Source organism: Lepus europaeus, chromosome X (assembly GCF_033115175.1).
Source record: "Lepus europaeus isolate LE1 chromosome X, mLepTim1.pri, whole genome shotgun sequence".
Classification (NCBI taxonomy): domain Eukaryota; kingdom Metazoa; phylum Chordata; class Mammalia; order Lagomorpha; family Leporidae; genus Lepus; species Lepus europaeus.
Genome location: NC_084850.1, coordinates 60,008,768 through 60,033,695, shown reverse-complemented (window position 1 = coordinate 60,033,695; position 24,928 = coordinate 60,008,768). Strand labels below are relative to the sequence as shown.

Below are 24,928 nucleotides of genomic sequence, written 5' to 3'. Positions count from 1 at the left end.
CCCAAGGTGCATTAGCAGGGAGCTAGATTAGAAAGAGACTCAAACCAGTGCTCTGACAGGGGATGCTAGAGTGACAGGTGGCAGCTTAACTCATTGTGACAAAATGCCAGCCCCTCCATGAACTTTTTGAAGTACTCTCACATTAGGATATAAAGATAAGGGTATGTGTATGTTTCTTACATATCTCTTATACATGAAACAATATATACATGAGATAATACGTGCATATATTCTCATTCAAATAACCTCCTTTTAAGTTTACTGGAAGAAATCTAAATTAATATACAAGAAAACAATCATAATATAAATTACCTACGTACACTTGCTTATATTCATGACAATATTCATGTTTGTTATTAAAGTGACAAGACCCTTACGGTTGGCACTGTAGTGCAGTAGGTTAAGTATCTGCCTGGGGTGCCCACATCCCATATGGGTGCCGGTTCGAGTGAATTACCTACGTACACTTGCTTATATTCATGACATATGGGTGCCGGTTCAAGTGAATTACCTACGTACACTTGCTTATATTCATGACAATATTCATGTTTGTTATTAAAGTGACAAGACCCTTATGGTTGGCACTGTAGCGCAGTAGGTTAAGTATCTGCCTGGGGTGCCCACATCCCATATGGGTGCCGGTTCGAGTCCTGGCTGCTCCACTCCCGATCCAGCTCCCTGCTGATGGCCTGGGAAAGCAGTAAAATATGGCCCAAGTGTTTGGGCCTCTGCACCCATGTGGGAGACCCAGAGGAATCTCCTGGCTTCAGATCGGCACAGCTCCAACTGTGGTAGCCATTTGAGGAGTGAACCAGCAGATGGAAGACCTCTGTCTCTCCCTCTCTGTCTGTAAGTCTGCCTCTCAAGTAAATAAATCTTAAAAAACAACAAAAAAAGACAAGTCCAGAATACCTAACTACATACTGAGCTTATTTCAACGGAATATTACTGAACATTTACTGCGTGCAAAACACTACTTTTTAAGAGTTATCACAACAATTATGCATGACAAAAAGTAGAGTATCATTTCCAGGAAAAAAATTTATGTGGAAAAATTGCAACCAGATTAGACTTTGAATTGTGAGCAAATCTAAAAGTCAAAGTCGAGAGCTTTGGTGGCACAGTCTGTAGAATACGCTTGCAGAGTCCCCAAGCGGCAACAATGAGGGGGCAGAAGAAAGAAAAATATAGTCAAACATTTGTGGCATAGAGTGAAATTACAGCCTGTGAACAATTTTTCGTCACTGCTGCCTCACCAACCAATGAAGCCGTGTGGCAGCCACCACTTCCAATATTAGCAAAGCTCAGTTTTATAACAGAGAAGGAAAGGGATGTGAAATTACAGGAAGTCACTTCCTGTTACATCACAATGACGTCTGAATGCGACACTGAGGCAGGGAGCTTGTGAATCTGGGGAGGGAAACGTGATGCCTGAAGAGCACTTGGAAAGGATCAGATGTCTGAAAATGTTATTATCTTGATCCTCAGCCAGGCTCTCCTGCCGGCCAGCAGTGCAACAATCCTCAAGACGCCGCTTCACTCAGTTTCCTCACTGGTCCGATGATGGGAACAGACCACCTGATCCGCAGGAACGCTGTTTTTCATGACTGACAAGTAATTTCACTGAACTTGAACAAACAACACAGCAGCTTTCCCAGGCTGGGTGCTATCCTCCCAACGCCAACTCTTCATATACCAAATGCACATGATTTGCACCATGAGGACTTAAAAAAAAAATCTGTGCTCAACAGCACACTAAAAGATGTGCAAGATCTCTTCTCATTCTTACATTCTATTATCTATGTCAGATTTCAACTTCTGGGAGGCTTTTAAGGTGTCTTTTTCAAAGAAGAAAGTGGCACCCTGAGTCTCTTACATTGAACCAAACAGGAAATAAAGAACCTGACTTTTTTTTAAATTCAGAGATGTGGCTATTTAGGATCCAGGTCTACATTTGTTCTACTATTCAAAAGGAAAACACATGTTGAAATAATGACTAAGTAGAATAGCGGGAATTACCAAAACCACATCTACCTTTGATCTATATTATATCATTCTAAAGCTACCATATCTATAAGCATACCTTTCAGCTGAAGGCCTCAAGTCCTTTGTAACCAACAGCTAATTTTCTTAGTGTCACTTCAGACTAAGTATATCATTATCCTCATTTTACCTAACACCAGAGATGAAGAAGCTCATTCAAGTTCACATAGGCAAATCACTGGTAGAACTGCAATCAGAAGCATATTCAGAATCTTGCTGAAACCCTTCAACAGATTCTCTACAGGCCAGAATAGTAGCTAAAATCCCCACCATATCCTGCAATGCTGTATATAATCTGGACTCGGTACTTATTGTCCTTCATTTGTAATCATGCTGCTCCAGTTTACTTTATATGCTGCTCCTCAAACATCCCAGGATAGGTTTTCTGAACCTTTGCACTCCCTGTTTTTACACCTCTTTCCTTACATATCCACACAGTTAACCATCTTATTTCTTTCATCTCTTTGCTTTAATCACATCTCCAAGGGGAGGCCTTCAATGCATACCTACCTGCATCATAACACCCTGTTTTATCTTCTCCATAGGGTAATCCCTATCCAAATGCATCTTGTAAGTTTTTTTAAACATTGATTGATTGATTTGAAAGTCAGAGTTAGAGAGCGAGAGATGGATGCATCTTTCTCCTGGTTCACTCCCCAAGTAGCTGCAACAGCCATGGCTGAGCCAGGCCTAAGCCAGAGGCTTCATCTGGTCTCCCATGTGGGCGGCAGGGGCCTAAGTACATGGGCCATCTGCTGCTTTTCCCAGGCTATCAGCAGGGAACTGGACTGGAAGTGGAGCAGCCAGGATTGAAATTGACGCCCATATGGGATACCAGTATCACAGGTGGCAGCTTAACTCACTGTGCCATGACGCTGCCTCTCCCCCCCCCCCATGCAAATATTTCTTATTATCTATTTGTTTTTGGCTTGTGGTCTTTTTCTAGACCATTGAAGTCCATGTTCCATCTACTGCTCTATCTCCAGTACCTATAACAATGTCTGGATGCAATATAAATTTTGCAAAAATGGACGATGGGTAAACGAATGAAAAATGCATTTGTTAGCACAGACTTTTCCCATTGTATCAGCCAATGTATTTTTGCTCCTCCTCCTTGCCTTTAAAATTTCCTAGATGGTGAACACAGCTGAAAATTCCCCATCTTAATTGGTGAGTAACATGGATACTGTTACTCAGTCTGATCACCCAGAATAAAACAGAAAAGTGAAAGTACATGATTCTCCAGAATTGGGTCCTGCCAAGCCCAAGTGTCCTGAAGGTCCCAGAGCGGTATGGATGACAACCTTCTGCAACCCTTCTGCAGCAAGAACAAAGGCCTTTTGTCATTCCGTGGCATCAAAGATGGGGGAACAGCAGGAAAATTTAGTATCCCTGAAGCAGAAAAACCTTTTATCGTTTTATATAAAAAAATCTTGAAAGGGTTTACTTATGTTTTCGGTTAAATGACATAAAACAGAAGCCTAGAGAAAGGAAACTCTGAAGGTTAAGAGGCCGAGTAGTTAGGGCAGGAGCCGTGGAAAATGGGGTGAGGGAACCTACCTAGCTAATGTCTCAGGATTGAAGGGAGAGCTAGCAACTGCAAGGAGAAAGCAGGAGAACAGACTAACTGGGTCTCAGAACTGTTTTAAGCAAAGACGAAAGAAGCAGTGAGCGGGGAACCCCAAGACAGAAAACTGAGTTGTAGGGGTACGTGTTTGGCTCAGTGGTTAAGATGCCCCCATCCCACATTAGGGTGCTTGGGTTTGAGTTCCCGTTCTACTTCTGATCCAGTTTCCTGCTAATGCACATCCAGGGAGGTGTTAACAATAATTGAATATAGCTTTTTCAAAATACACATTTTCTGTGAACGTTTTGAAGGCCTCTCATACATAAGGATTTCAAAATGTTTTCACCAAAATACACGTACCTTTTCATTCTATTTTGCATGAACTTTCTGAAGTCCTCTTGTACTGCCTCCACACTCACTATCCCCTTTCGGATTCTCTTCCTTCGAGTCTTTGCCTTCTTCAGGAAGCTTTCTCTGACCCAGACCACAAAGATCTGGACTACATAGCACCTGGTCTCTACACTACCTTTAAACAATTATTCTTTACTGTGTGTCTCATCTCCACATAAAACTATTAGGCTCTACATGTGACACCTCTTTCTACCCTGTGCAATGTTAATACCTTAAACCAATAAACTATTCAATGTCTATTTGGTGAGGAATTCATAGATTCCTAATAGCATCTTCTACATAGGAAGCACCTAATAAATGGCTTTTGAACGATGACCAATGAACAAGGGAAAACAAAACATGTACAAAACAACAGTGAGAAATCCCTTCTCCATAATAAAGGAGTATAATCCATTTGTTGGATGTAAGAGACAATCTGGTAGACTTGAGAATTCAATTGGACTTAGGCATGAAAAATAAAAAATTCTTATTTTTGTTCCAATAAACACAGTGATCTTGACCTCCCAGCAATCATTTTGATGTTCTATGTGCGTTCTTAGGTAAAATATTCTTTTGATTTGTTATTCTCCCACTGCAGAGGGGGATAAAAGCTCTCCCATAATAGCCAAGAGTTAAGTGAGGACTTTTGACTCTGGATATAAAACAAATGACTGTCTCTCACGCAGAAAAAAAAGGAAGGAAGGAGAGAAAGAGCACCAGAAGTGAATCAGACATCAAGCAGTTGAACTTGCAACCCTGATAACATACCGAGACACTTCAACGTGTAACGGCTGAGAATGGGGAGGAGGGAGCTAGAGGAATGTGACCAAACTGAGCCAAGAAGATGCATAAAGGTGGGTGTCACAGGGTTGGCCAAGAATCTGCAACCATTTTTTAAGAAATGAAAAAACAATCTCAAGTTCAAATTTTTTTTCTCCCATATATCATTATATCTCTTAGGAAAAATAGCTCCAAATACCAGGGGAAGGTCATGTCCAATTTCATAGCTATCTAGTCCACATTAAGTTTCTTCACCGATAAGGAAAAAAAATGGAATAAATTAGATGTTTCCAGCAGCTATTTGGCAAAGACAGAATGTGAATGAATAGGTTTCTATTAGGAGTGGAGTTTCTAAGTGCTCACGCATTCTCTACCATACATTAAACCTCTCTCCAATACTTTTCTTGGAATTGAAGAATGGCAAAAGGGTGTGTTCTTATTAACTAGGAAGCACAAATGAGGAAATTAGTCACTATGACAGTGTTCTCCTGTTTTAACATGAATCCTAAGAACAAAGCAAATTACAAGCGCTGAATAAAATGGTCAATGTGCCCAGACAGCCCAAAGAGCTTCTGCAAGAGGCGCATGATGCCAGCAACCTCTTCAGTGAAAGGAAGCACAAGGGCACCGAGCACGGCGGCTTGTGGAGTGAAGCACACCGTTAGCAGCTCTCCTGTAGCCCGGGCTTCTCAGGGCTGGGTTCTCAGCCAGCAACAGGGTTACTCAGCAAGCATGCCTGGGAAAAGAATGCCAACTGCAGAAAACGGTGCAGGCTGTATCTCAACAACGACCACAGCTGGGGGGAAGGTATACAATGGGGCATACAACATTATATAAATAGGGGGGTCTTATAAGCTTCCAAAATGAAGAACTGGGGTTCATCCCCTTAGCAGCCCTTTCTCACTACAGCCCATCATCACTGACTAGAACATTCTCACAAAACTCTGTGGCAGCTCATGAGCAGAGGTTTACCTTTCTAAAGCAGCCCTTATACCAATTACTTCTGCTACCTCATGAGTGAGTGTGTGTGAGAACGTGTGTATCACATTTCAGGTCAGGGAGTTGCTTTCTCCAAAGATCTTATGAATGGGCTGGCACTGTGGTATGGTGGGTTGAGCTGCTACCTACAGTGCTGGCATCCCATATGGTTACTGTTCAAGTCCTGGCTGTTCCACTTCCAATCCGGCTCCCTGCTAATGGCCTGGGAAAGCAGTGGAAGATGGCCCAAGTGCTTGGGTCCCTGTACCCATGTGGGAGACCTGGATGAAGCTCCTGGCTTCGGCCTGGCCTAGCCTGGATCATTGCAGCCATTTGGGGAGTGAACCAGCGGATGGAAGACCGACCTACCTCTCTCCCTCTCCCCCAACCCCCTGTCTTTCTAACTCAGCCTTTCAAATAAATAAAATAAATCTTTAAGAAAAATTTATTTATTTGAAAGAATTACTGAGAGAGGGAGAGAGAGATATCTTCCATCTGCTGGTTCACTCCCCAAATGGACAAAACAGCCAGAGTTCTGCCGATCTGAAGCCAGGAGCTTTATCAGGGTCTCCCACATTGGTGCAGGGGCCCAAAGACTTGGGCCAACCTCCACTGCTCTCCCAGGCCATAGCAGAGAGCAGAGAGCTGGATCAGAAGGAGAGCAGCCGGGACTCGAACCAGCCCTCATACGGGATGCTGGCTTTGCAGGTGACGGCTTAACCCTCTGTGCCACAACACAGGCCACCGATTCTCTTATTTCTTACAGCAATCAGAATGTCAGAAAAGGACTCAGACTTGTTTATAAAACAGCTTAAAGCTGTTGTGCATAGTTTCAAACTTTCCAAGGGACTGATTCTGCATAATTTTTACAATTCAGAAAGTTTCCAATGAATAAGCACCCTTACAATTGTACTTCACTTTGAGAGGCAACAAGGTGCCCTGCTTTTATTCTCCATCAACCCCCAAGGAGGTCTGCAGGCCAGTGTCCAGCCACAGTGCATCAAGGAGACCCAGATAACATGCAAGAGGCCTGGCTCCTGTAGGCCATTATTTGCCAATGAGTCGTGATAAATACCCAGATCTTACTGCTGCAGCTTCCTGGCTGATCTGCTGTGAGTTCACACGAGCTCTCAAAGCTTGGATCTGCTGATAAGAAATGGCTCTTTGCTCTCAACTTACAGGGCTGTTGCTAAAACTGCCTGAACCTCTCACCAGTGTGGGCTGGAAGTCCTTGCCAGCAAGAGAATCCCGGAGCACCCAAGATAAATCCACCTCCAGTATCAGGAAACTGACTCAGAACAGCACACCTGAGTCATCTCCCCAAGTCACTTTTGAGCTCCGTTAACATTCTTTACTGCAAAGAGGAATCCAGCAGAAACAAATTCCTTTCAGAATGTCTCAAACCCTCTTGGCCTTTTGCTTCGGTCCTACCTCTGCCTGTCCCAACGCTGCCACAGCTGAATCAGCTGCTCACCTTATCTCAGGGTTGATCCTCTCTCCTCTGCCTGAACCAACCCAAGCTGGAAGCAGGAAGCAAGCACGCGCAAGTACTTCCAACAGTTCATGGGAAATACGTATTATGGAAAAAAAATTATGCATGGATTTCAAAAAAAACTTTTGCACCTAAATAAGCCTTTATTTTTAGTTCCATTTTCCTGTGAACTGCCCCCCTGTAACAGGACACCAAAAGGGGACAAACCAGAAGTCCCCAGTGTCTCTTGGTTCATAGGTCTGGACTTCTGCTTTGGCCCTCTCTCCAAGTTCCAGCTAGCAACTACAAAACTGCTGCCCATTTCCAGTTCTCTGCTCTGCACACACACACGTACCCTCTTGTGTTTACGAAAGGGAATGTAATAAAATTATGAAAGCCAACACTCCACCTCCAATAATGCTGAGCTAAATAATAGTTAAAGCACAATTCTCACAGGAAAAGGGAATATGGGCAAAATCCTTCAGGAAGTTCTGGTTGAACCTTTCTCTCATGTCCATTCTAGCTTTGAAAAGTCCTGAAATACAATACTACTGCTATGGCTTAGGAGGTAAAAGCAGGAGGATAGGCGATATATATGCTTTTGAGCTCCCAGAAATCCAATATGGAAATCACAATCCAGGTTGGAGAAGAGCAAAGAAAAAGGAAATTCATAACCAGACACAATTCTCAAACCACACATGGCCTGTATACCACAGGGTATTCCCTATTAATATTTCATAAAACCTTTGTAGCCTCATATGACTTATTCGGCTTAGCCCCTCCTTTTTTGGTCTACTGTTAGAGTTTTAAAAAGAAATAAATGGTTTTAGGATGCATGAATTGTATCTCACACCCAAAAAAGAAATAAGTGTCTCAAATATGAACAGCTGGGGATAAAAAGAGGCAAAGCAATAATTAGTTGGAGACGAGTGGCAGCTGCCTCCTTCTCTAGGCGATGCGGTCACAGGGTTCCTCAGAACCAGCACGCACTCCATGAATTTAGGGAGCTTTTTTTTTTAATTGTGGATAAATAAGAGACAGCTGAACACTCAATCTTTAACTACTTAGTTTCTTAGCCGTTGCAACGAATGGCCATAAGCTTAATGGCCTAAAATAAGGCAAATCTATTATCTTAAAATTCTGGAGGTTCCAAGTCTGACGTGAGTCTCACTGGGATAAAATCAAGGTGGCAGCCAGCCTAGGTTCCCTTCTGGAGACTCCTGGAGGGGAGCCCATTTCCTTGCTGCTTGCAGCTTCTCGAAGAGTCTGCCTGCATGTCCTGGCCTGTGACCCCTCTCTTACAGCTCCAAGTTTTCAGCAACACAGCATCTCGCCCAGACCCCGCTTCTGTACTCCTCTCTCTGGCCCTGACTCCTCCTTGCTGCCTCGCTTCCACTTACCAAGATCCTTGGGATTACATTGGGCCCACCTGGATAATTCAGGCTCCCCTCCCTTCCAGCTAATTAGTAACTTTCTTTCCCCTTTGCCATTTCAAGGAACATCTAGAGGTTGCAGGGATTAGGAGGTAGATTCTCTGGGGGGCCAGTATTCTTCCTACCACATAAATAAATCTTCAATTCACAAACTATTAGGGAAAGTACAAAGTATGCACTTTTCACAGGCAACTATATTTTAATTTATAATAGGAGGGGACTTCAGAAAGTTTGTGGAAAAATGGAATCAAAAGATAATGTGAATTTTCCAAGAACTTTTTAAATTTCCCTCTTGTATTTGGGCTTGAAAAGTTGTATGTAAAGCAAATTATAGGGGCCAGCGCTGTGGTGTAGAGGCTAAGCCTCTGCCTGCAGTGGCAGCATCCCACATGGGCGCCGATTCATGTCCCTACTGCTCCTCTTCTGATCCAGCTCTCTGCGTATGGCCTGGGAAAGCAGTGGAAGATGGACCAAGTCCTTGGGCCCTTGCATCCATGTGGGAGATCCAGAAGAAGCTCATGGCTCCTGGCTCCTGGCTTCAGCCTGGCCCAGCCCCAGTCGTTGTGACCATTTGGGGAGTGAACCAGTGGACAGAAGACCTCTCTCTCTCTCTGTCTCTCCCTCCCTCCCTGTCTGTAACTCTGCCTGTCAAAGAATTCTTTTAAAAAAAAAGTAAATTATAATTTAAAGATTAACCATTTAAAAGGATCTTGTGGCGAATTGTTTTATAAAGATTAATTTTTAAATAAAGCTTAAGTATGGGTAAAACATTTTAACATACTGAGCATGTTGGGAGGGTCAAAAATATAGAGTGGTTTTCTGACAATCCACACACTTTCACACACTTTCTGACAATCCACTAGCTTTCACACACGCATTTGAGGACATGATTACAGTATCATAAACACGTGAGTCTCAGTCAGCTCGTGAGCACTGAGCGTGTGGGCTAAGAGTATCGGGTTAGGCATCAGCCTAAACTCCACCTCTGAAAAAACTTGCAGTTATGTGATATTGGATTAATTATTGAATTTCTCTGTGCCTCCTTCTTCCCTTCTGCAAACTAAGCATAATAATAGCACCTATTTCGTAGGGCAGCCATGAGGATCAAGTGAGATAGAGAATATAAAACACCAGGATGGTGCCTGACACATATTAAGTCCTCAGTCTCTTACTATGACCCCACGCTGAGGCTCATGCCTAGGTGTAGGAGATACACAGGAAGCGTCTTACAACTTTGATTCATTATTTTCAGGGCTTGAAAATAAAAAGTGAGGCCAGAGCATGACCGCTAAAGGGAGAGCAGCAGGCGAAATATTAAATTAAGACAAAATTTGAGTCTTCCCTTGGTGGACACCTATGGTTTCCACTTGCAGGCGATTTGAAGGACAGAATGACCTTCAATACTCAAGAGAAGTGTGAATCACCCTCAGCAGAGCACACGATCTTATACTGACTATCTGAAAGAACAGTTATATTTGGTATCAGAGAATAATTTGTTTTTCTTCTCAGAATCTTCAACGAGCTTGTTAGTTTTTTCTTTGGATTGAATAGCTCTCCACGGTTTCCCAAACAAAAGGCAACCTTGTGTTGGAAGCATTTAAGGCTCTGCATGATTTTATCCCTTTCAATGTTTCTACTTTTGTCTCTCACAAATCCCTTACAGAGACACTATCCTGGCCAAACTACAAAACTTTTTAGCTAGGCTGTTCTGACCAGATTAAGACATTTATTAAGTACCTAATTAGTAATATTTGCTACAGAAATGGATTACCCTGTCCTTCCACTCATTAAATTCCCACATATGAACCTTCGATGCCCTTTTTTCCCCCAAAGCTATTTTCTTCATTCAACTGACAGCCTCCTTTCACACTTTCTTTTTCAGAAGATAATAACTAAATTATAGTTCTTTAAAAAGTTACACTTCTAAATTTATCCCAAGCTTTCAGACTTTTAAAAATCGTATGGATCCATGAGAATCCTCTCATTGAAGATTTTCTGGCTAGTGTTCATTATAAAATAAATATTGTTTCCAGACAGGCTACTCACACCGATATCCTTAAAATGATGGAATGATATAATAACCACTTCCTACCTTCATGGTAACCGTGATGGTGCTATTAACATTTGCTTTATGCAGCCAGCCTTGTTTGATCACGCCACCCTTCTGAGAGCATAAAGAAGATGAGTCCTGAAACAGAGCAAAACTCATCAGTAAGACAACCACCACCAAGCCATTTAATTAGGGGAGCAAAGAATTAGGTCCTCCCCATTTCCTAGTTCAAATACAAAGTGCCCTCTCCCCCATGAAAGATTTAAAAGCATTGACTACAGAAATGAAAGGCTCTGTATTGTGCACACAGTAGGCACTCAGCATTTCCTGAATTGTATGGGCATCTTCTGGGAAAGCCTTCTGCATTGTGGAGACAATCAAACTGCACCTCAAAATTGAAATATCACCAACAGCCGGGCCATCTGTCTCAAGAGGGATCTATCAAGAGAGTCCAGATGAATCACCACACCACATGCCCAATGAAAGGACAGCAACTAAACAAGCATGTCCCAAAGGAGGGGGGATGTTTATGTACAAATCACAGCCCGTTTCACTGGACTTTTTCCTACAACTCACTTGGAAATGTAACATTTAAAAAAAATTTTAAAAGCCAAACAATGCTAACTAGTTTGAAAGCTGATCACAGGCCATTCAAAAACAATTCTTTCCCTCATCTTTACTCAAGAAATCCCCCATGACATCTTCAACTGGAGTGATCTTGAAAAACAAGGGCATTTGCCTCTATCCATACCTCATCTTTCTCGCAGTCCTCATCAATCTCAAATACATGATTAGGAATCTTCTCTGGTCTCAGAGATTTGCTGAAAGTGCAAGAGAACTGTTTTTGACACTGAACAGAACAAAATTTGAGACCAAAACCAACCAACCAAACAACAAACAAAAGCAAGATGAGTAGACTTCGTTGTTGTACAAACAAGAAAACGCCAAGACATAATAAGGAGAACACCTTTTCTCCTTCCCAAACACAGTCTCCCATCTGAGTAAACTTATACTACTTTTCTGGGTAAGGACTCTCACATGTGCAGCTAGCAGCAAAAAACACGACTAAACCTACATACTTAGGGAAGGCAGAACTTGCTAAGGAATGTGTGCCAGAGCTGTTGCAAGGGAAGAAATTTATCTTTTTTTTTAAAGATTTATTTTATTTATTTGAAAGACAGAGTTAGAGAGAGAAGTAGAGATAGAGGTCTTCCATCTGATGGTTCACTCCCCAAATGGCTGCAATGGCCGGAGCTGTGCTGATCTGAAGCCAGGAGCCAGGAGTTTCTTCCGGGTCTCCCAAGCAGGTGCAGGGACCCAAGGACTTGGGCCATCTTCTACTGCTTTCCCAGGCCATAGCAGAGAGCTGGATCAGAAGTGGAGCAGCTGGGTCTCAAATTCGTGCCCATATGGGATGCCGGTGCTTCAGGCCAGGGCTTTAACCCCCTGCACCACAGCGCTGGCCGGCCCCAGAAATTTTTTTTTTTTAAGATTTATTTACTTGAAAGGTAGAGTGACACACATGCAAACACATCGTACACCCCCTGATTCACTCTTTAAATGGCTGCAACTGCCAGGGCTGGGCTAGGCTGAAACCAGGAATCCACTAGGTCTCCCATGTGGGTGGCCGGGGGCCAAGCATTTTCTGCTGCTTTCCCAGGCATATTAGCTGGAAACTGGATCAGAAGCAGAGCATGGGCCAGCATTGTAGCACAGCAAATTAAGTCACTGCCTGCAAGGCCAGCATCCCATATGGGCACCAGTTCAAGTCCTAGCAGCTCTACTTCCCATCCAGCTCCCTGCTAATGGCCTGAGAAAAGCAGCAGGAGATGGCCTAAGTACTTGGGCACCTGCACCTATGTGGAAGACCCAGAGGAAGATTCTGGCTTCTAGCTTTGGTCTGCTCAGCCCTGGCTGTTGCAGCCATTTTGGGACAGAACCAGCAGATGGAAGACCTCTCTCTCTCTCTCTCTGTGTGTGTGTGTGTGTCTCTCCCTCTCTCTGTCTCTCCCTCTCTCTCCAAAACTCTGCCTTTCAAATAAATAAAATAAATATATATTTTTAAAAGCAACACAGGGGAAGGCCTTTAGCATAGTGGTTATTGCTACTTGGAATGCTTGCATCCCATATCAGAGTGCCTGAGTTTGAGTCCCACCCAGCTCTTCTGCTTCTGATCCAGCTTCTTGCTAATGTGCACCCTGGGAGGCAGCAGGTGATGGCTGAAAAACTTGGGTCCCTGCTATCTACATAGGAGACTCAGATTGAGTTCTGGGCTCCTGGCCTCAGCCTGGCTCAGCCCTGGCTATTGTGGGCATTTGGGGATTAAACCAATAAACCTCTGTCTCTCTCTGCCTTTCAAATAAACTATAAATAAAAAGTAAATATTGTGTAAAAAGCAACACAATTATGGTCCTTCCATTTGTTTCTGTATGACCTTGGACTGGTCATTTTAGGACATAGTTTTCTTCTTGGGGGAAGTGCTTTGGAAACCATAAAAAGCTGCACAAATGTGTTATTTCTCAATTATTTTTTCCAGAACATTTCCCATATGATTCTCTGTGAGGTTAATAGTATAAACAATGAGAAAAGGGAGACAAAAGAGCTCCAACAAATTGAGTGACTGATCCAAGGTCATCCAGCTAGTAAGTGGCATAAATAAGATTTGAATCTTTGGGGCCAGCACCGTGGCTCACTTGGTTAATTCTCTGACTGCGGCGCCGGCATCCCATATGGGCACCGGGTTCTAGTCCCGGTTGCTCCTCTTCCAGTCCAGCTCTCAGCTGTGGCCCAGGAAGGCAGTGGAGGATGGCCCAATTGCTTGGGCCCCTGCACCTGCATGGGAGACCAGGAAGAAGCACCTGGCTCCTGGCTTCAGATCGGCCCAGTGCCGGCCGTGGCGGCCATTTGGGGAGTGAACCAATGGAAGGGAGACCTTTCTCTCTCTCTCTCCTTCTCTCTCTCTCTCTCACTATCTATGACTCTAACTGTCAAATAAAAAAAAAGAAAGAAAAAAAGATTTGAATCTTCACAGTCTGGCTCATGCCACTGCTTCAGATCAACTAAGAGACTTGCACCTTCTTCAAAGGATGTCCAGGATCATGAAATTGAGCCAAAGAGCTTCCAGGTTTTTTCTTTTTTCTTTGTTTTCACTGCCTCCACCAGATAATGTTCACTGCACTATCCAGAATCAATTAAAGAGTACTTTGTCATCAGTTTATGCATCAAAACCAAAAATTCAGCTTATTTATATTGAAAACAATATCAGGGAACAACATCAAAACATAATCAGTTAACCAAAATACTACGTTTACCAAATGTGATGGCTGTTTCAAGTCTTGTATTATCATAAGTTCTAAATGAGAGATTTCCCAAGCAGTTAAAAAAAAAAGTAAGAACTTTAATAGTTCTCCTCTTAAATGTTTCTCTTGAATTCCAAACTTACCATGGCAACATTCTAAAGTCTCCAGAGAAGTCTTCATACTTGTAGTTTACCACATGCCAATCGGTGCTATACGATTTAATACACTAAAAGAAAATAGCAATGTTTAATCTCAAATATAGGAAGGTACACATATATCCACTTTTAAAAAGTCTGGTAACATGCTGATGACTTTAAGAAACACTGGAGAAGTGTTGGTACCGGGATCTTCCTTTGGGGATTAACTGTGTCTCTAACTCAACTGGCAATGAATCCCAACTCTGTCCTTTTGGATACTCTTAACTCCAAGTCCATAGAGTATTCAAATCCAAAAGAAAAATATCAAAAATAGATGCTGCTTGTGAAAATGTTTAAGCTACATCCTCTGTATCACATTCTATAGGCATATTATGTAGATCAGTTATATTTACTAATTTTATTTTCCATTTAAAGGAAAAGCATTTAAATATTTTATTTAAATGCATATATAAGTAGATTACAAATATATAAAGATATAAAAATATTTTAAGTGTGATGCACATTCTGTGGCCTCTGAACTTCTTACCTCTTTGACAAATAAACTCTGGGCCCTCTTTTCAGCATCTTCTGGTACAGTGGACTGTACCGTTCTGCGTTGCCGACTTATCACTGAGATCTAGGAAATGAAGAACATTTTTACTGTGAGAACTGGCTTGGACAACGCGATCGCCTCCTTTGAAGAAGTGTTTATGAACTCACAGATATATCTTCCATTGGAAACATCAGCAGGTCTCTGAGAGGGTCACTGTAAATCTGAGTTTTTCTTTGGGTGATAACATTCTCATAGTCCAGGGGCTCAACAACTTTGGCCTTTTCCTTTATGAGGAAAAAAAAAAAAAACACAAGGTTATTATGGTCAAACTCACAAGAGATAGATGCCTCTCTAGCTACTCAGGATACATTATTTCACAAACAAGGGTGTTGTGATATTAAAAGGCACTTCACTGAGACAGTTCCACAACAGAAATATTCTCCATTAATTAGACACATGCACTAAACACAAACACACACACACAGGCTAACCCTTGCTAAAAATGGCAATTCTGGAGAACTGGACCATATTCTGCCTTGCAGAAATTTACTGAATTTTAAGTACAAGAAAAAATGGTATATTTGGAAGCCTGTCAGTTAATATTTAGTTACTATGCACTGGTCACTGGGTAACTGAAGGCGAGAAAGTATCAACAGCCACGTGTGAACTCTGTATGGAGCACACTGTGTAAAGGGTGTACCAAGTTCTCGCAGAGCTGGGGCAAGCATGAGTACTGGAGACGTGTGAGCCCATGAACAGGGCATGAAAGGGTGAGGTTCCAGGTGGCAAAACCAATGGATCCCAGTTGAACTGCCAGCTGCAGTGGCCTTTGATAGCAAGGCCCCAGCCTGTGGCTATAGTAACAAGGAGTAGGGTCGGCAATGCTGAGAAATTCTGGGTATGACTTACTATTAAGAGCAATCTTGATAGTGAGCCTTTACTGAACCTTTTCTTTTTTTTTTTTTAAAGATTTTATTAATTTATTTATTTGAGAGGTAGAGTTACAGACAGTGAAAGGGAGAGCCAGAGAGAAAGGCCCTCGCTCTGTTGGTTCACTCTCCAGATGGCTGCAACAGCCAGAGCCGCACCAATCCGAAGCCAGGAGCCAGGTGTTTCCTCCTGGTCTCCCATGCGGGTGCAGGGCCCAACGACTGGGGCCATCCTCCACTGCCCTCCCAGGCCATAGCAGAGAGCTGGACTGGAAGAGGAGCAACCGGGACTAGAACCAGCACCCATATGGCAGGCACAGGATTAACCCACTGCACCACGACGCTGACCCCAACTGAACATTTTCTATAAATATATACTAGTCAGGGTCTTTTTGGTACATTTTCTCATATAGAACTTATAATAATCTTAGGAAATAGGTTTAATCAGTATCCCCATTTTATGGGGAGTTCCTGGACTTACATTAAGTAATTTGCATGCTTTCCGAGCTGGAGTTCAAACCTGTCTGTGACTTTGTTACACAGCCAGCTTTTCCTCCCCTCAGAAATGTACCAAGATGGAGGGGAGCATTTGGTGCAGGTTTGAGCCACTGCTTGGGAAGGTCACATCCCATCTCAGAGTGGCTGGTCTGAGTCCTGACTATTCCTATTCCAGTTCCAATCCAGGTTACTGCTAATAATGCACACCCTGGGAGGCAGCGGATGATAGCTCAGGTACTTGGGTTTCTGCCACTCACATGGGAGACCTGGACTGAGTTCCAGCCTCCTGGTTGTCACGGGCACATGGGGAGTTTCAGGTGTGGGCATATGTGGAACAAACAGTGAGTGAAAGATCTCCTCTCTATCACACACACAAATAAAATGAAAATGAATGAATAAAAAAATTAATGTCTCTTTAAAAAGAAATACACAAAGATACTGATGTGCAAATTACTTAACTTGAATAGGATCCCACTACCTACCTCCCCATCATTTTTGTTCCATGATTGAACTTACTGTGATCTGATATACCATCTATTTTACCTCTCTGCTTATTTGAGGACAAGAATTTTATTTGTTCACTGCTGTAATTCCAGTACTTACAACAGTACCTGGCACAATGTCAGGCATCCAATCATTAATTATGGAGTGACCGTTGAGATATTTGGATTCAACCAGAATCATGCCTCGACACACTATTCTAAACCAAGGTGGGTAGATATCAATGATTTCTAATAATAATGTTTTACCAAAATGGAATTGTTTTCTTAAGATTTTACAGTAAAAACTGTATAAAGAAAACTCATATGTAAGACACATTAAAACAATATAATAATGGAATCAGGGTTATATTTATAGTTGCATACATAGCATTTGAGGCAGTCTCTGGTATGCTGCATCCACACAACGTGGAATAGCTTTCATACATGACTCACAATAGATCATGGCTATTAGTGAAGTTGCATATCTAAAGGGCATCTTAGAGTGTCTTCCATAAGATTACCTGGAGGTTAAAGTAAACCACTTTAAACAATAAGAACCAATGTTCAACCACTCTAAAAGATCCTAACAAAGAGAGGCTTTACCTCAAGTATTAAATTTGAATTTGTAGACCCAGGAGATCAAAGTAAGCTGGTCATCTTTATTGTGTCTGTGAATACTAGTGCAAAATGAGTTAAAGAGAAGCAACAAACGCTATTTGGGAAACTCAGAGATTTCACTAGGAAAATCTGACTCTCTCGTGCTATACCTACACCAAGCTTTCAAGGACCCAAGTAAAAGGAAATTGACTGTACTTTCCAGATCTAACACTTGTAGTCAGTGATTAATTTCTCAGAGAAGTTGAACAAATAGAGGAGCCCTATCTAGAAAGGAAGTTTTAGACATTAAAAAAATATAAGTCTTGCTTTTGCTGCCAACTATCATTCCAATACAGATTCCAAAAATAGCCTCCAAATTCCAACGTTTAACCTGTTTGTTGAATTAGCATCTGTTAACTTCTCTGCACAATAATTTCACAAGTGCATGCATCAAGGAAATTTGAAAAATAAACAAAAAATACCCAGAAAAATCCTCCTTTGACTGTCAAGTTAATAGGGTAGCTGTCAAGTTAACATAGAAAAACTTATGTCAAAATGAACCACTTGTTTTAAGCGTACAGTATATGCCTTCTAGAAAAGGAAACTAACACCTCCCCCTGTGTTTGGAAGATCATAAATTCATGCTACAGAAAGTAAGGTTTCACTTTTCACTTAAAACTGATCAAGTGTTCTGGGGCCTCACCCCTATTTCCGTTGTCAGGATTAACTCCACTGCACAAAAGCTGAGGTGGCTATTGGGTCTCCCAAAGCTTGCCTTGATGAAATATGTAGGCCTATGAATTGGGCTTCATCTCTATGAGAAAAAGGAGTAGGGAATGAAATCCTGTATTTCCCTTCCAGGGGGCATCAGTTGTAACTCTGCTGGCATCAGAGAAGGAAAACTTTTGACTCCTAGAATTATTATTTAATGGTGACTGTGACCAACGGCCACCCAACATTTGTCCTTAGCTTTATCATTCTGCTATCAAACTCGTACAGTCAACCTAAAAATGCTTGTACCACACTAAGTCTTTCAGGTTGCTGGTGTCTCCTTTCTGTCAGTCTGCACACTGGCCTGCAAAGATGCTTTTTTTTTTTCTTAAAGATTTATTTCATTTATTTGAAAGACAGAGTTACAGAGAGAAACAAAGAGAGAAAGAGAGAGATCTTCCATCTGCTGGCTCACTCTCCAAACAGCTGCAATGATCCAGGCTGGGCCAGGCCGAATTCAGGAGCCAGGAGCTTCTTCCTGGTCTCCCATGTGGAAGCAGGGGCCCAACCACTTGGGCCATCTTCTACTGCTTTCCCAGGCACATTAACAGGGAGCTGGATCAGAAGTGCAGTAGCCAGGGCTCGAACCTGAGCCCATATGGGATGCCTACACTGTAGGCTGGAGCTTTAACCCACAGTGCCAGCCCCAAGGTACTTTTTCAAAATTGCAGAAATTTGTGTGTTATAATACATGGTAGGTACTTCAGAAACATTCAAGTAATAACAAAGTCCCACTGTATATTTTTTTTTAAAAGATTTTACTTATTTATTTAAGAGACTGAGTTACAGACACAGAGAGAGGGAGAGACAGAGAGAGGTTTTCCAGCCTACTGTTCACTCCTCAAATGGCCGCATCAGCCGGAGCTGTGCCAATCTGAAGCCAGGAGCCTTTTCCAGGTTTCCCATGTGCGTACAGGGGCCCAAGCACTTGGGCCATCTTCTACTGCTTTCCCAGGCCATAAGCAGAAAGCTGGATCAGAAGTGGAGCACCTGGGACTTGAATTGGCGCCCAGGCTTAGTCAACTAGCCACAGAGCCAGTCCCCACACTGTATACTTCTTCTTTTTTTTTTTTTTTTTAAGGAACCAGATATTTGTCAAAGATCCCTTAAAGGGGATTTTTAATTTTTATTTATTTATTTCTTTGACAGGCAGAGTGGATAGTGAGAGAGAGACAGAGAGAAAGGTCTTCCTTTTTGCCGTTGGTTCACCCTCCAATGGCCGCCGTGGCCGGCGCATGGCGCTGATCCGAAGGCAGGAGCCAGGTGCTTCTCCTGGTCTCCCATGCAGGTGCAGGGCCCAAGCACTTGGGCCATCCTCCACTGCCCTCCCGGGCCATAGCAGAGAGCTGGCCTGGAAGAGGGGCAACCGGGATAGAATCCGGCGCCCCGACCGGGACTAGAACCCGGTGTGCCGGTGTCGCAGGTGGAAGGTTAGCCTATTGAGCCACGGTGCCGGCCCACACTGTATACTTCTATACAGTTCTGCAGCACTGGTAAGTAAAAGGGAAAGGCATTTACACAATCTGGAGAGAAGCAAGCATATGTTTCAGTCTTTTCTTCAGAAGGAGTGACAGGAAAACTGTCAACCTAAATTTGGAACTGACTGTTTTCACCATGGGGAAAACAAAACAAAACAAAATGATCTGTCTTTGAAAGTTCTCATTCACTGATTCTTAAGTGCTCCTGCAATCAGTTGCTAGTAATATTATCAGTTTCTTTTTATCAATTCATTTAAAGATCACTTTGCAGCCTTAAGGAAACATTTTCACATGCAAGGGTACTTCAAAAAGTTCATGGAAAATGGAATTAAAAGATACATTTGTTTTGGGACAAAAAAATTTGAAATCCACACAGTTATTCAAAATAAGCATTTTTATAACAGATTTTCCATGAACTTTTTGAAGGTCCTCATACATTCTACCTGTTTCTTACCAAAAATCTGCCAAGTAAAGAAAGAAAATGTCATCATTGCAATACTGTAAATGAAGAGACTGATACAGAGGTTTAAGTTCATCAAGACTGAATGAACTACATTAGCAGCAGAACCAGGATGCACACCCCGCTCATCCAACTCCTGACCCCTTTTCTCTCTCTCTCTTTTTTTTCTTAAATTGGAATTTTTGGGATGCAAGTACAACCTCCATGATTTTTTTTTTTTACGATTTTTTTTTAAATTTTTTGACAGGCAGAGTGGACAGTGAGAGAGAGAGACAGAGAGAAAGGTCTTCCTTTGCCATTGGTTCACCCTCCAATGGCCACCACGGCTGGCGCACTGCAGCCAGCGCACCGCGCTGATCAGAAGCCAGGAGCCAGGTGTTTCTCCTGGTCTCCCATGGGGTGCAGGGCCCAAGCACTTGGGCCATCCTCCACTGCACTCCCGGGCCACAGCAGAGAGCTGGACTGGAAGAGGAGCAACCGGGACAGAATCCGGCTCCCTGACCGGGACTAGAATCCGGTGTGCCGGCACCGCAGGCAGAGGATTAGCCTATTGAGCTGCGGCGCCGGTTAACCTCCATGATTTTTTAAAAAGATGTATTTATTTAGTTGAAAGGCAGGGTGGGGGGAAGCCATTGTAATCCATAAGCTGTACTTCGGAAATTCTGAAATTTCGGAAAAAGAAAGGCAGGGTGATGGGGCTGGTGATAGAGAGAGTTTGATCGATCTTCCATTTGCTGGTTCATTCCCCAAATGGCTACAACAGCCAGCTCTGGGCCAGGCCAAAGCCAAAAGCCAGGAACTCCACTGAGTTTCCTACGTGAGTGCAGGGGCCCAAACAGCTGGGCCATCGTCACTGCCTTCCCAGTGGATTATCAGGAAGCTAGATCGGAAGCAGAGGAATATCTCAAGTGGTGGCTTAACTTGCTATGCCACTACACTCCTAACTTTTACCACACCTCCCATACTAACATTTACTTAGTATTTTTCTTCAAATCAAATATCCTCATTGTTGAAATGCATTCATTGAAAAAGAAAGCTTTATATCACCCTATAAAGGAGAATCAGTCTTTCCTTAATCCCTAATAAAGTAAAATTTAAAATGCCAATTTGTGAACCATCGTTTGGGACACAGTACACTATTCCATGCTTATTCCATCTAAAAGGGATCAAATATCAATGGACTTCCCCGTTTAAATCCTAAAATTGGGAAATACATACAATTCAACAAACTGAGATAACTTTGTATCCCTAGCATGAGGGAAAGGACAGAAAGCAAAAGAGGAAGCTCATCAGCACATGTTCAGTTGCAATCGGCAGCTTGGTCCAAAGACAGGAAGCCACGGACTCAGTCAGTAACAAAGCATCATCATTTAGATGGCACACTAATGTGGCGGCTCCTGGACACCCACCATGCAAAATTACTGCTCTTTTCATCATCTTACATATTTTTGTATAAATCAAAAACCATGCTTGTAAACCTAAAACAAATATAACCACTCGTGTTCAAAAGCACACATGACTTAGCGAGCCTATATATGCTGTCTTTAGAAACTTAGCCACATAATTTTCATTTCATTTAAAATGCAATAGGACTCATGTAATATTTCTCCATAAGCAATGCAAAAAATCAGCCTAGGTTACTTCTGCTTAGATATTACACTAAAGGTCATTAGTTTACCAGTAAATCTTTTACTTAAGAGACTAGTTCTCCTTAAGAATTCTAAGAATGTCTCTCCTGCAAGTCTAGAGTGAACACCGGCTTCATAGAATCACTCCTTTATCACCCTGCCAGGAAGACCAGTGAGCAGGCAGAAATCTTAACAGTGGGCATTGGGCCAATTTTAATGTGCACCATCACCACCACCCCATCCTCCTAATTAAGTTTCAATACAAGAAGGAGCATGGCAACAACTGGTGTAGGAAACAAAGATTTAGTCCATAAGATAGTTCATTTTCGCAGTATTGTAGTCAGACTACAATTTCAATGGCATCTGAATATTTTCATGTTGAAAAGAACAAGTCTTGGGAATGAAGTAGAATGCTTACAAAAGAGGTGCCTCTCCTTCCCACCTCCCTCACTTGGGAATATTCTCCAAGCCCCCTAAGCCATTCAGCTCTCCTTTTGTTTCTGATGTTTGTAACAGAGTTACAGTGCCTTCTCCAGAGACTATCTTAAAATAACCCTTTGCACTCAAAATGGCCACCGGGGGCACAAGCAATTTCCTGCAGCACAGAAAACAACGAGTTCACTGTATCATACATTGATTGAGTCCCCACTGAGGTCCAGACCCTGGGCTAGCCCCTGGCAACGTGGACAAGAAAAGAACCCGACCGTGCCCTTTAGAAGCTCACAGTCTAGTAGGGAAGGCAGAGAAACCGAAGATATTTGAGTTCATCTCAGACACTGTTGTAATATACAGCTTTGCTCTATCTATCATAGACTCTGGTAGCCACCTCTTCCAACAAAGCAACTGGGAGTGTTTCTGCACATGAAGAGATAGGATTCCAAGTATTTCCATTTATATCGATCAAAAGAATTTTATTATGTGGGTAGACTCATGTACAGACTCAGATCATTTCACCCTGTCTTCTACTTTTACTCATACACTCTGTAAAATCAGAGACTAGGTAACTAACTTTTTTTATGCATATTATTTTTTATTTTTTTATCTTTATGGAGGGGTAAGCTTTGCATTTCTTTTTTTTTTTACTGTGTCAACCAATTTTTATTTACAGAACATAAATCTCTTCAAAAAGATACTTTCATTTAGTCAATGGTAAAAAGGCTTATTAAACAGAAACAAGCCTAAACATCATCTCTTATATTTAAACAGAAATACAGATCATTAAAAGTGTATGAAAATAGAACACAAAGTGTAGTTTTTACTTAAGCAGTTGCATGAATGAGGCTGTTTTTAAGTTCCTTCACTGACAACCCCATTTTAATTATTGAACAAATTGTACTTAAATTAACAGTAGTAAAAATTCAAATTTAAACATGAAAATATGGAACAACAACAACAACAAAAGAACAGGAATTATCTTCAATACCAAACAGATTAACAAATCCACACTCAGACACTTTCTGAGGTATATCAAAACACCTACATCAAAGGTTGCATTCATCTAGAGGTATTGCTACATGTTCAATGCTGAGACTATCTGTAGCTATTACATTATATACAAAGCAGCATTAGACGACTATGGTTCACATTTGAGAAACACAGATTTAAGCTTTATGCTAAAATTTGCCAGCTTAACATTACAGCTAATGCAGTAACAATCACTCATTTCATATTTTTCTTCTGAAACTCAATAAGCAAGTTATCATGTAAGCACATGGAATTTTACCATGTCTTCTTCCTAATAATAAATTTTAAAATCCAAATACTTTGTATCATAGAAATTTTACCTAGCTGTACAAAGGCTCCCAAGTACAATACAGTCAAAGGTTTTTCTTTATAGATTTCATGAATGTATAGTTATTTTAGTACAGATAAACGCAGGACATTTCTCCAGATTATTGGGCAACAAAAATGTCTGTGTCACTAGCTGTATTTAAGTACGAGCACACCACAACCACAACCACAACCATGGCAAGTAGATGCCCTCACAGGTCCTCCACTGCTTCCGGGGTTCCTTTCCACATCTCAGGAGCTACTTTAACGGATACTGTCAGGTCTCGACCTATCTCTGAAAGTTCCTTTATTAAAAATGTTGAAATCAAACTAATGGAACATCTACAGTCTCAATAAGCTAGTTTTTTTTCTTACTCTCACTAACTAGTTCAAACAACATGTTAATGTATTAAATTTTTATACATACCAAATTAAAATGTTTAAAGGTATCTAAAATACCATTAGTAGGTAAAATATTAACCAAAAAAAAGACACTAGGAGTATTTTTGAGACCATATTTTTCCTAACTAGAAAAGCTATGGGATTCGTAATGAGCACAGATGTAATGCCACTTTAACCCTGCTGTTTGACCACATCAACAATTAGAGTAAACAGAAGAGCAGGGTTTCAGGAGAAAAATCTAGTAAACACTTGGATTTTGGGAGCCTCAAACAGAAAAGGGTTCACAGTGCTTATAAGCACTATCATTATTTTCATCCTTTAGGTAGTTCAAATCTTTATTTCATTTCTAATTTTATCCAGAAATAAAAACCTAATTCACTACATAATGTATCTTATCAATTTCAGTTTTCAAGTATCCAAGTAATGCAAACCCAAGTATTTTATTTTGTGGCAACAACACACTTACAGACTAAGCTCCAAAGACAGGGAAAAATTCATTTAAAATAACTGATACAGTATTCTGCTCAAAGAAATAAGAATTATGACTTGGGGCCGGTGCTGTGGCGCAGTAGTAGAATGATGCTCTGCCTGCGGCGCCAGCATCCCATATGGGTGCCGGTTCGAGTCCCAGTTGCTCCTCTCTCAATCCAGCTCTCTGCTGTGGCCTGGGAGAGCAGCAGAAGATGGCCCAAGTCCTTGGGCCCCTGCACCCGTGTGGGAGACCTGGAAGAAGCTCCTGGCTCCTGACTTCGGATCGGCACAGCTCCAGCCGTTGGGGCCATCTGGGGAGTGAACCAGCAGATGGAAGACCTCTCTCTCTCTCTGTCTCTCCCTCTCACTGTCTGTAACTCTACCTCTCAAATAAGTAAAATCTTAAGGGAAAAAAAAGGTCTGGTTTTTTTAAAAAAAGAAAAGAATTATGACTTAACACTGTAATCACACAAATGGTACGTAATTAAAAAAAAAAAAAAAGATGGTCCAATATAATCAATGCCTTCTTTTTTGAAAAAGATTCAAAAACAGATTGCCTTAATATGTGGCCAGATTCCCAGTAGCAGGATATTCTGAAATCTAAGGAACTACAGAAGAAAAAACAAAGTTCAATTTCCCTACCGTTTTTTGATAAATGTTCCTATTGTTTACTTTGGATTTCCTCTGTACTTTTAGTGGGAGGTTTTCTGCCTTCACCTTCTTTCACAGTGATGACCATGT

At 41.8% G+C, this 24,928-nt stretch overlaps 1 protein-coding gene across 3 annotated transcripts in view; it reads right to left on the bottom strand.

Annotated features, from left to right (window-relative positions):
• DOCK11 (dedicator of cytokinesis 11) overlaps positions 1-24,928 on the bottom strand; it is a 203,004-nt gene that overhangs the window by 129,627 nt on the left and 48,449 nt on the right. For all 3 annotated transcript variants that reach the window (XM_062184437.1, XM_062184435.1, XM_062184436.1), the window contains exons 2-6: positions 14,869-14,985; positions 14,696-14,785; positions 14,155-14,237; positions 11,464-11,533; positions 10,755-10,850 (exon numbers count right to left, since the gene is read on the bottom strand). In XM_062184437.1, the coding sequence (XP_062040421.1) occupies positions 10,755-10,850; positions 11,464-11,533; positions 14,155-14,237; positions 14,696-14,785; positions 14,869-14,985 (456 nt within the window). The remainder of the gene's footprint in view (positions 1-10,754; positions 10,851-11,463; positions 11,534-14,154; positions 14,238-14,695; positions 14,786-14,868; positions 14,986-24,928) is intronic.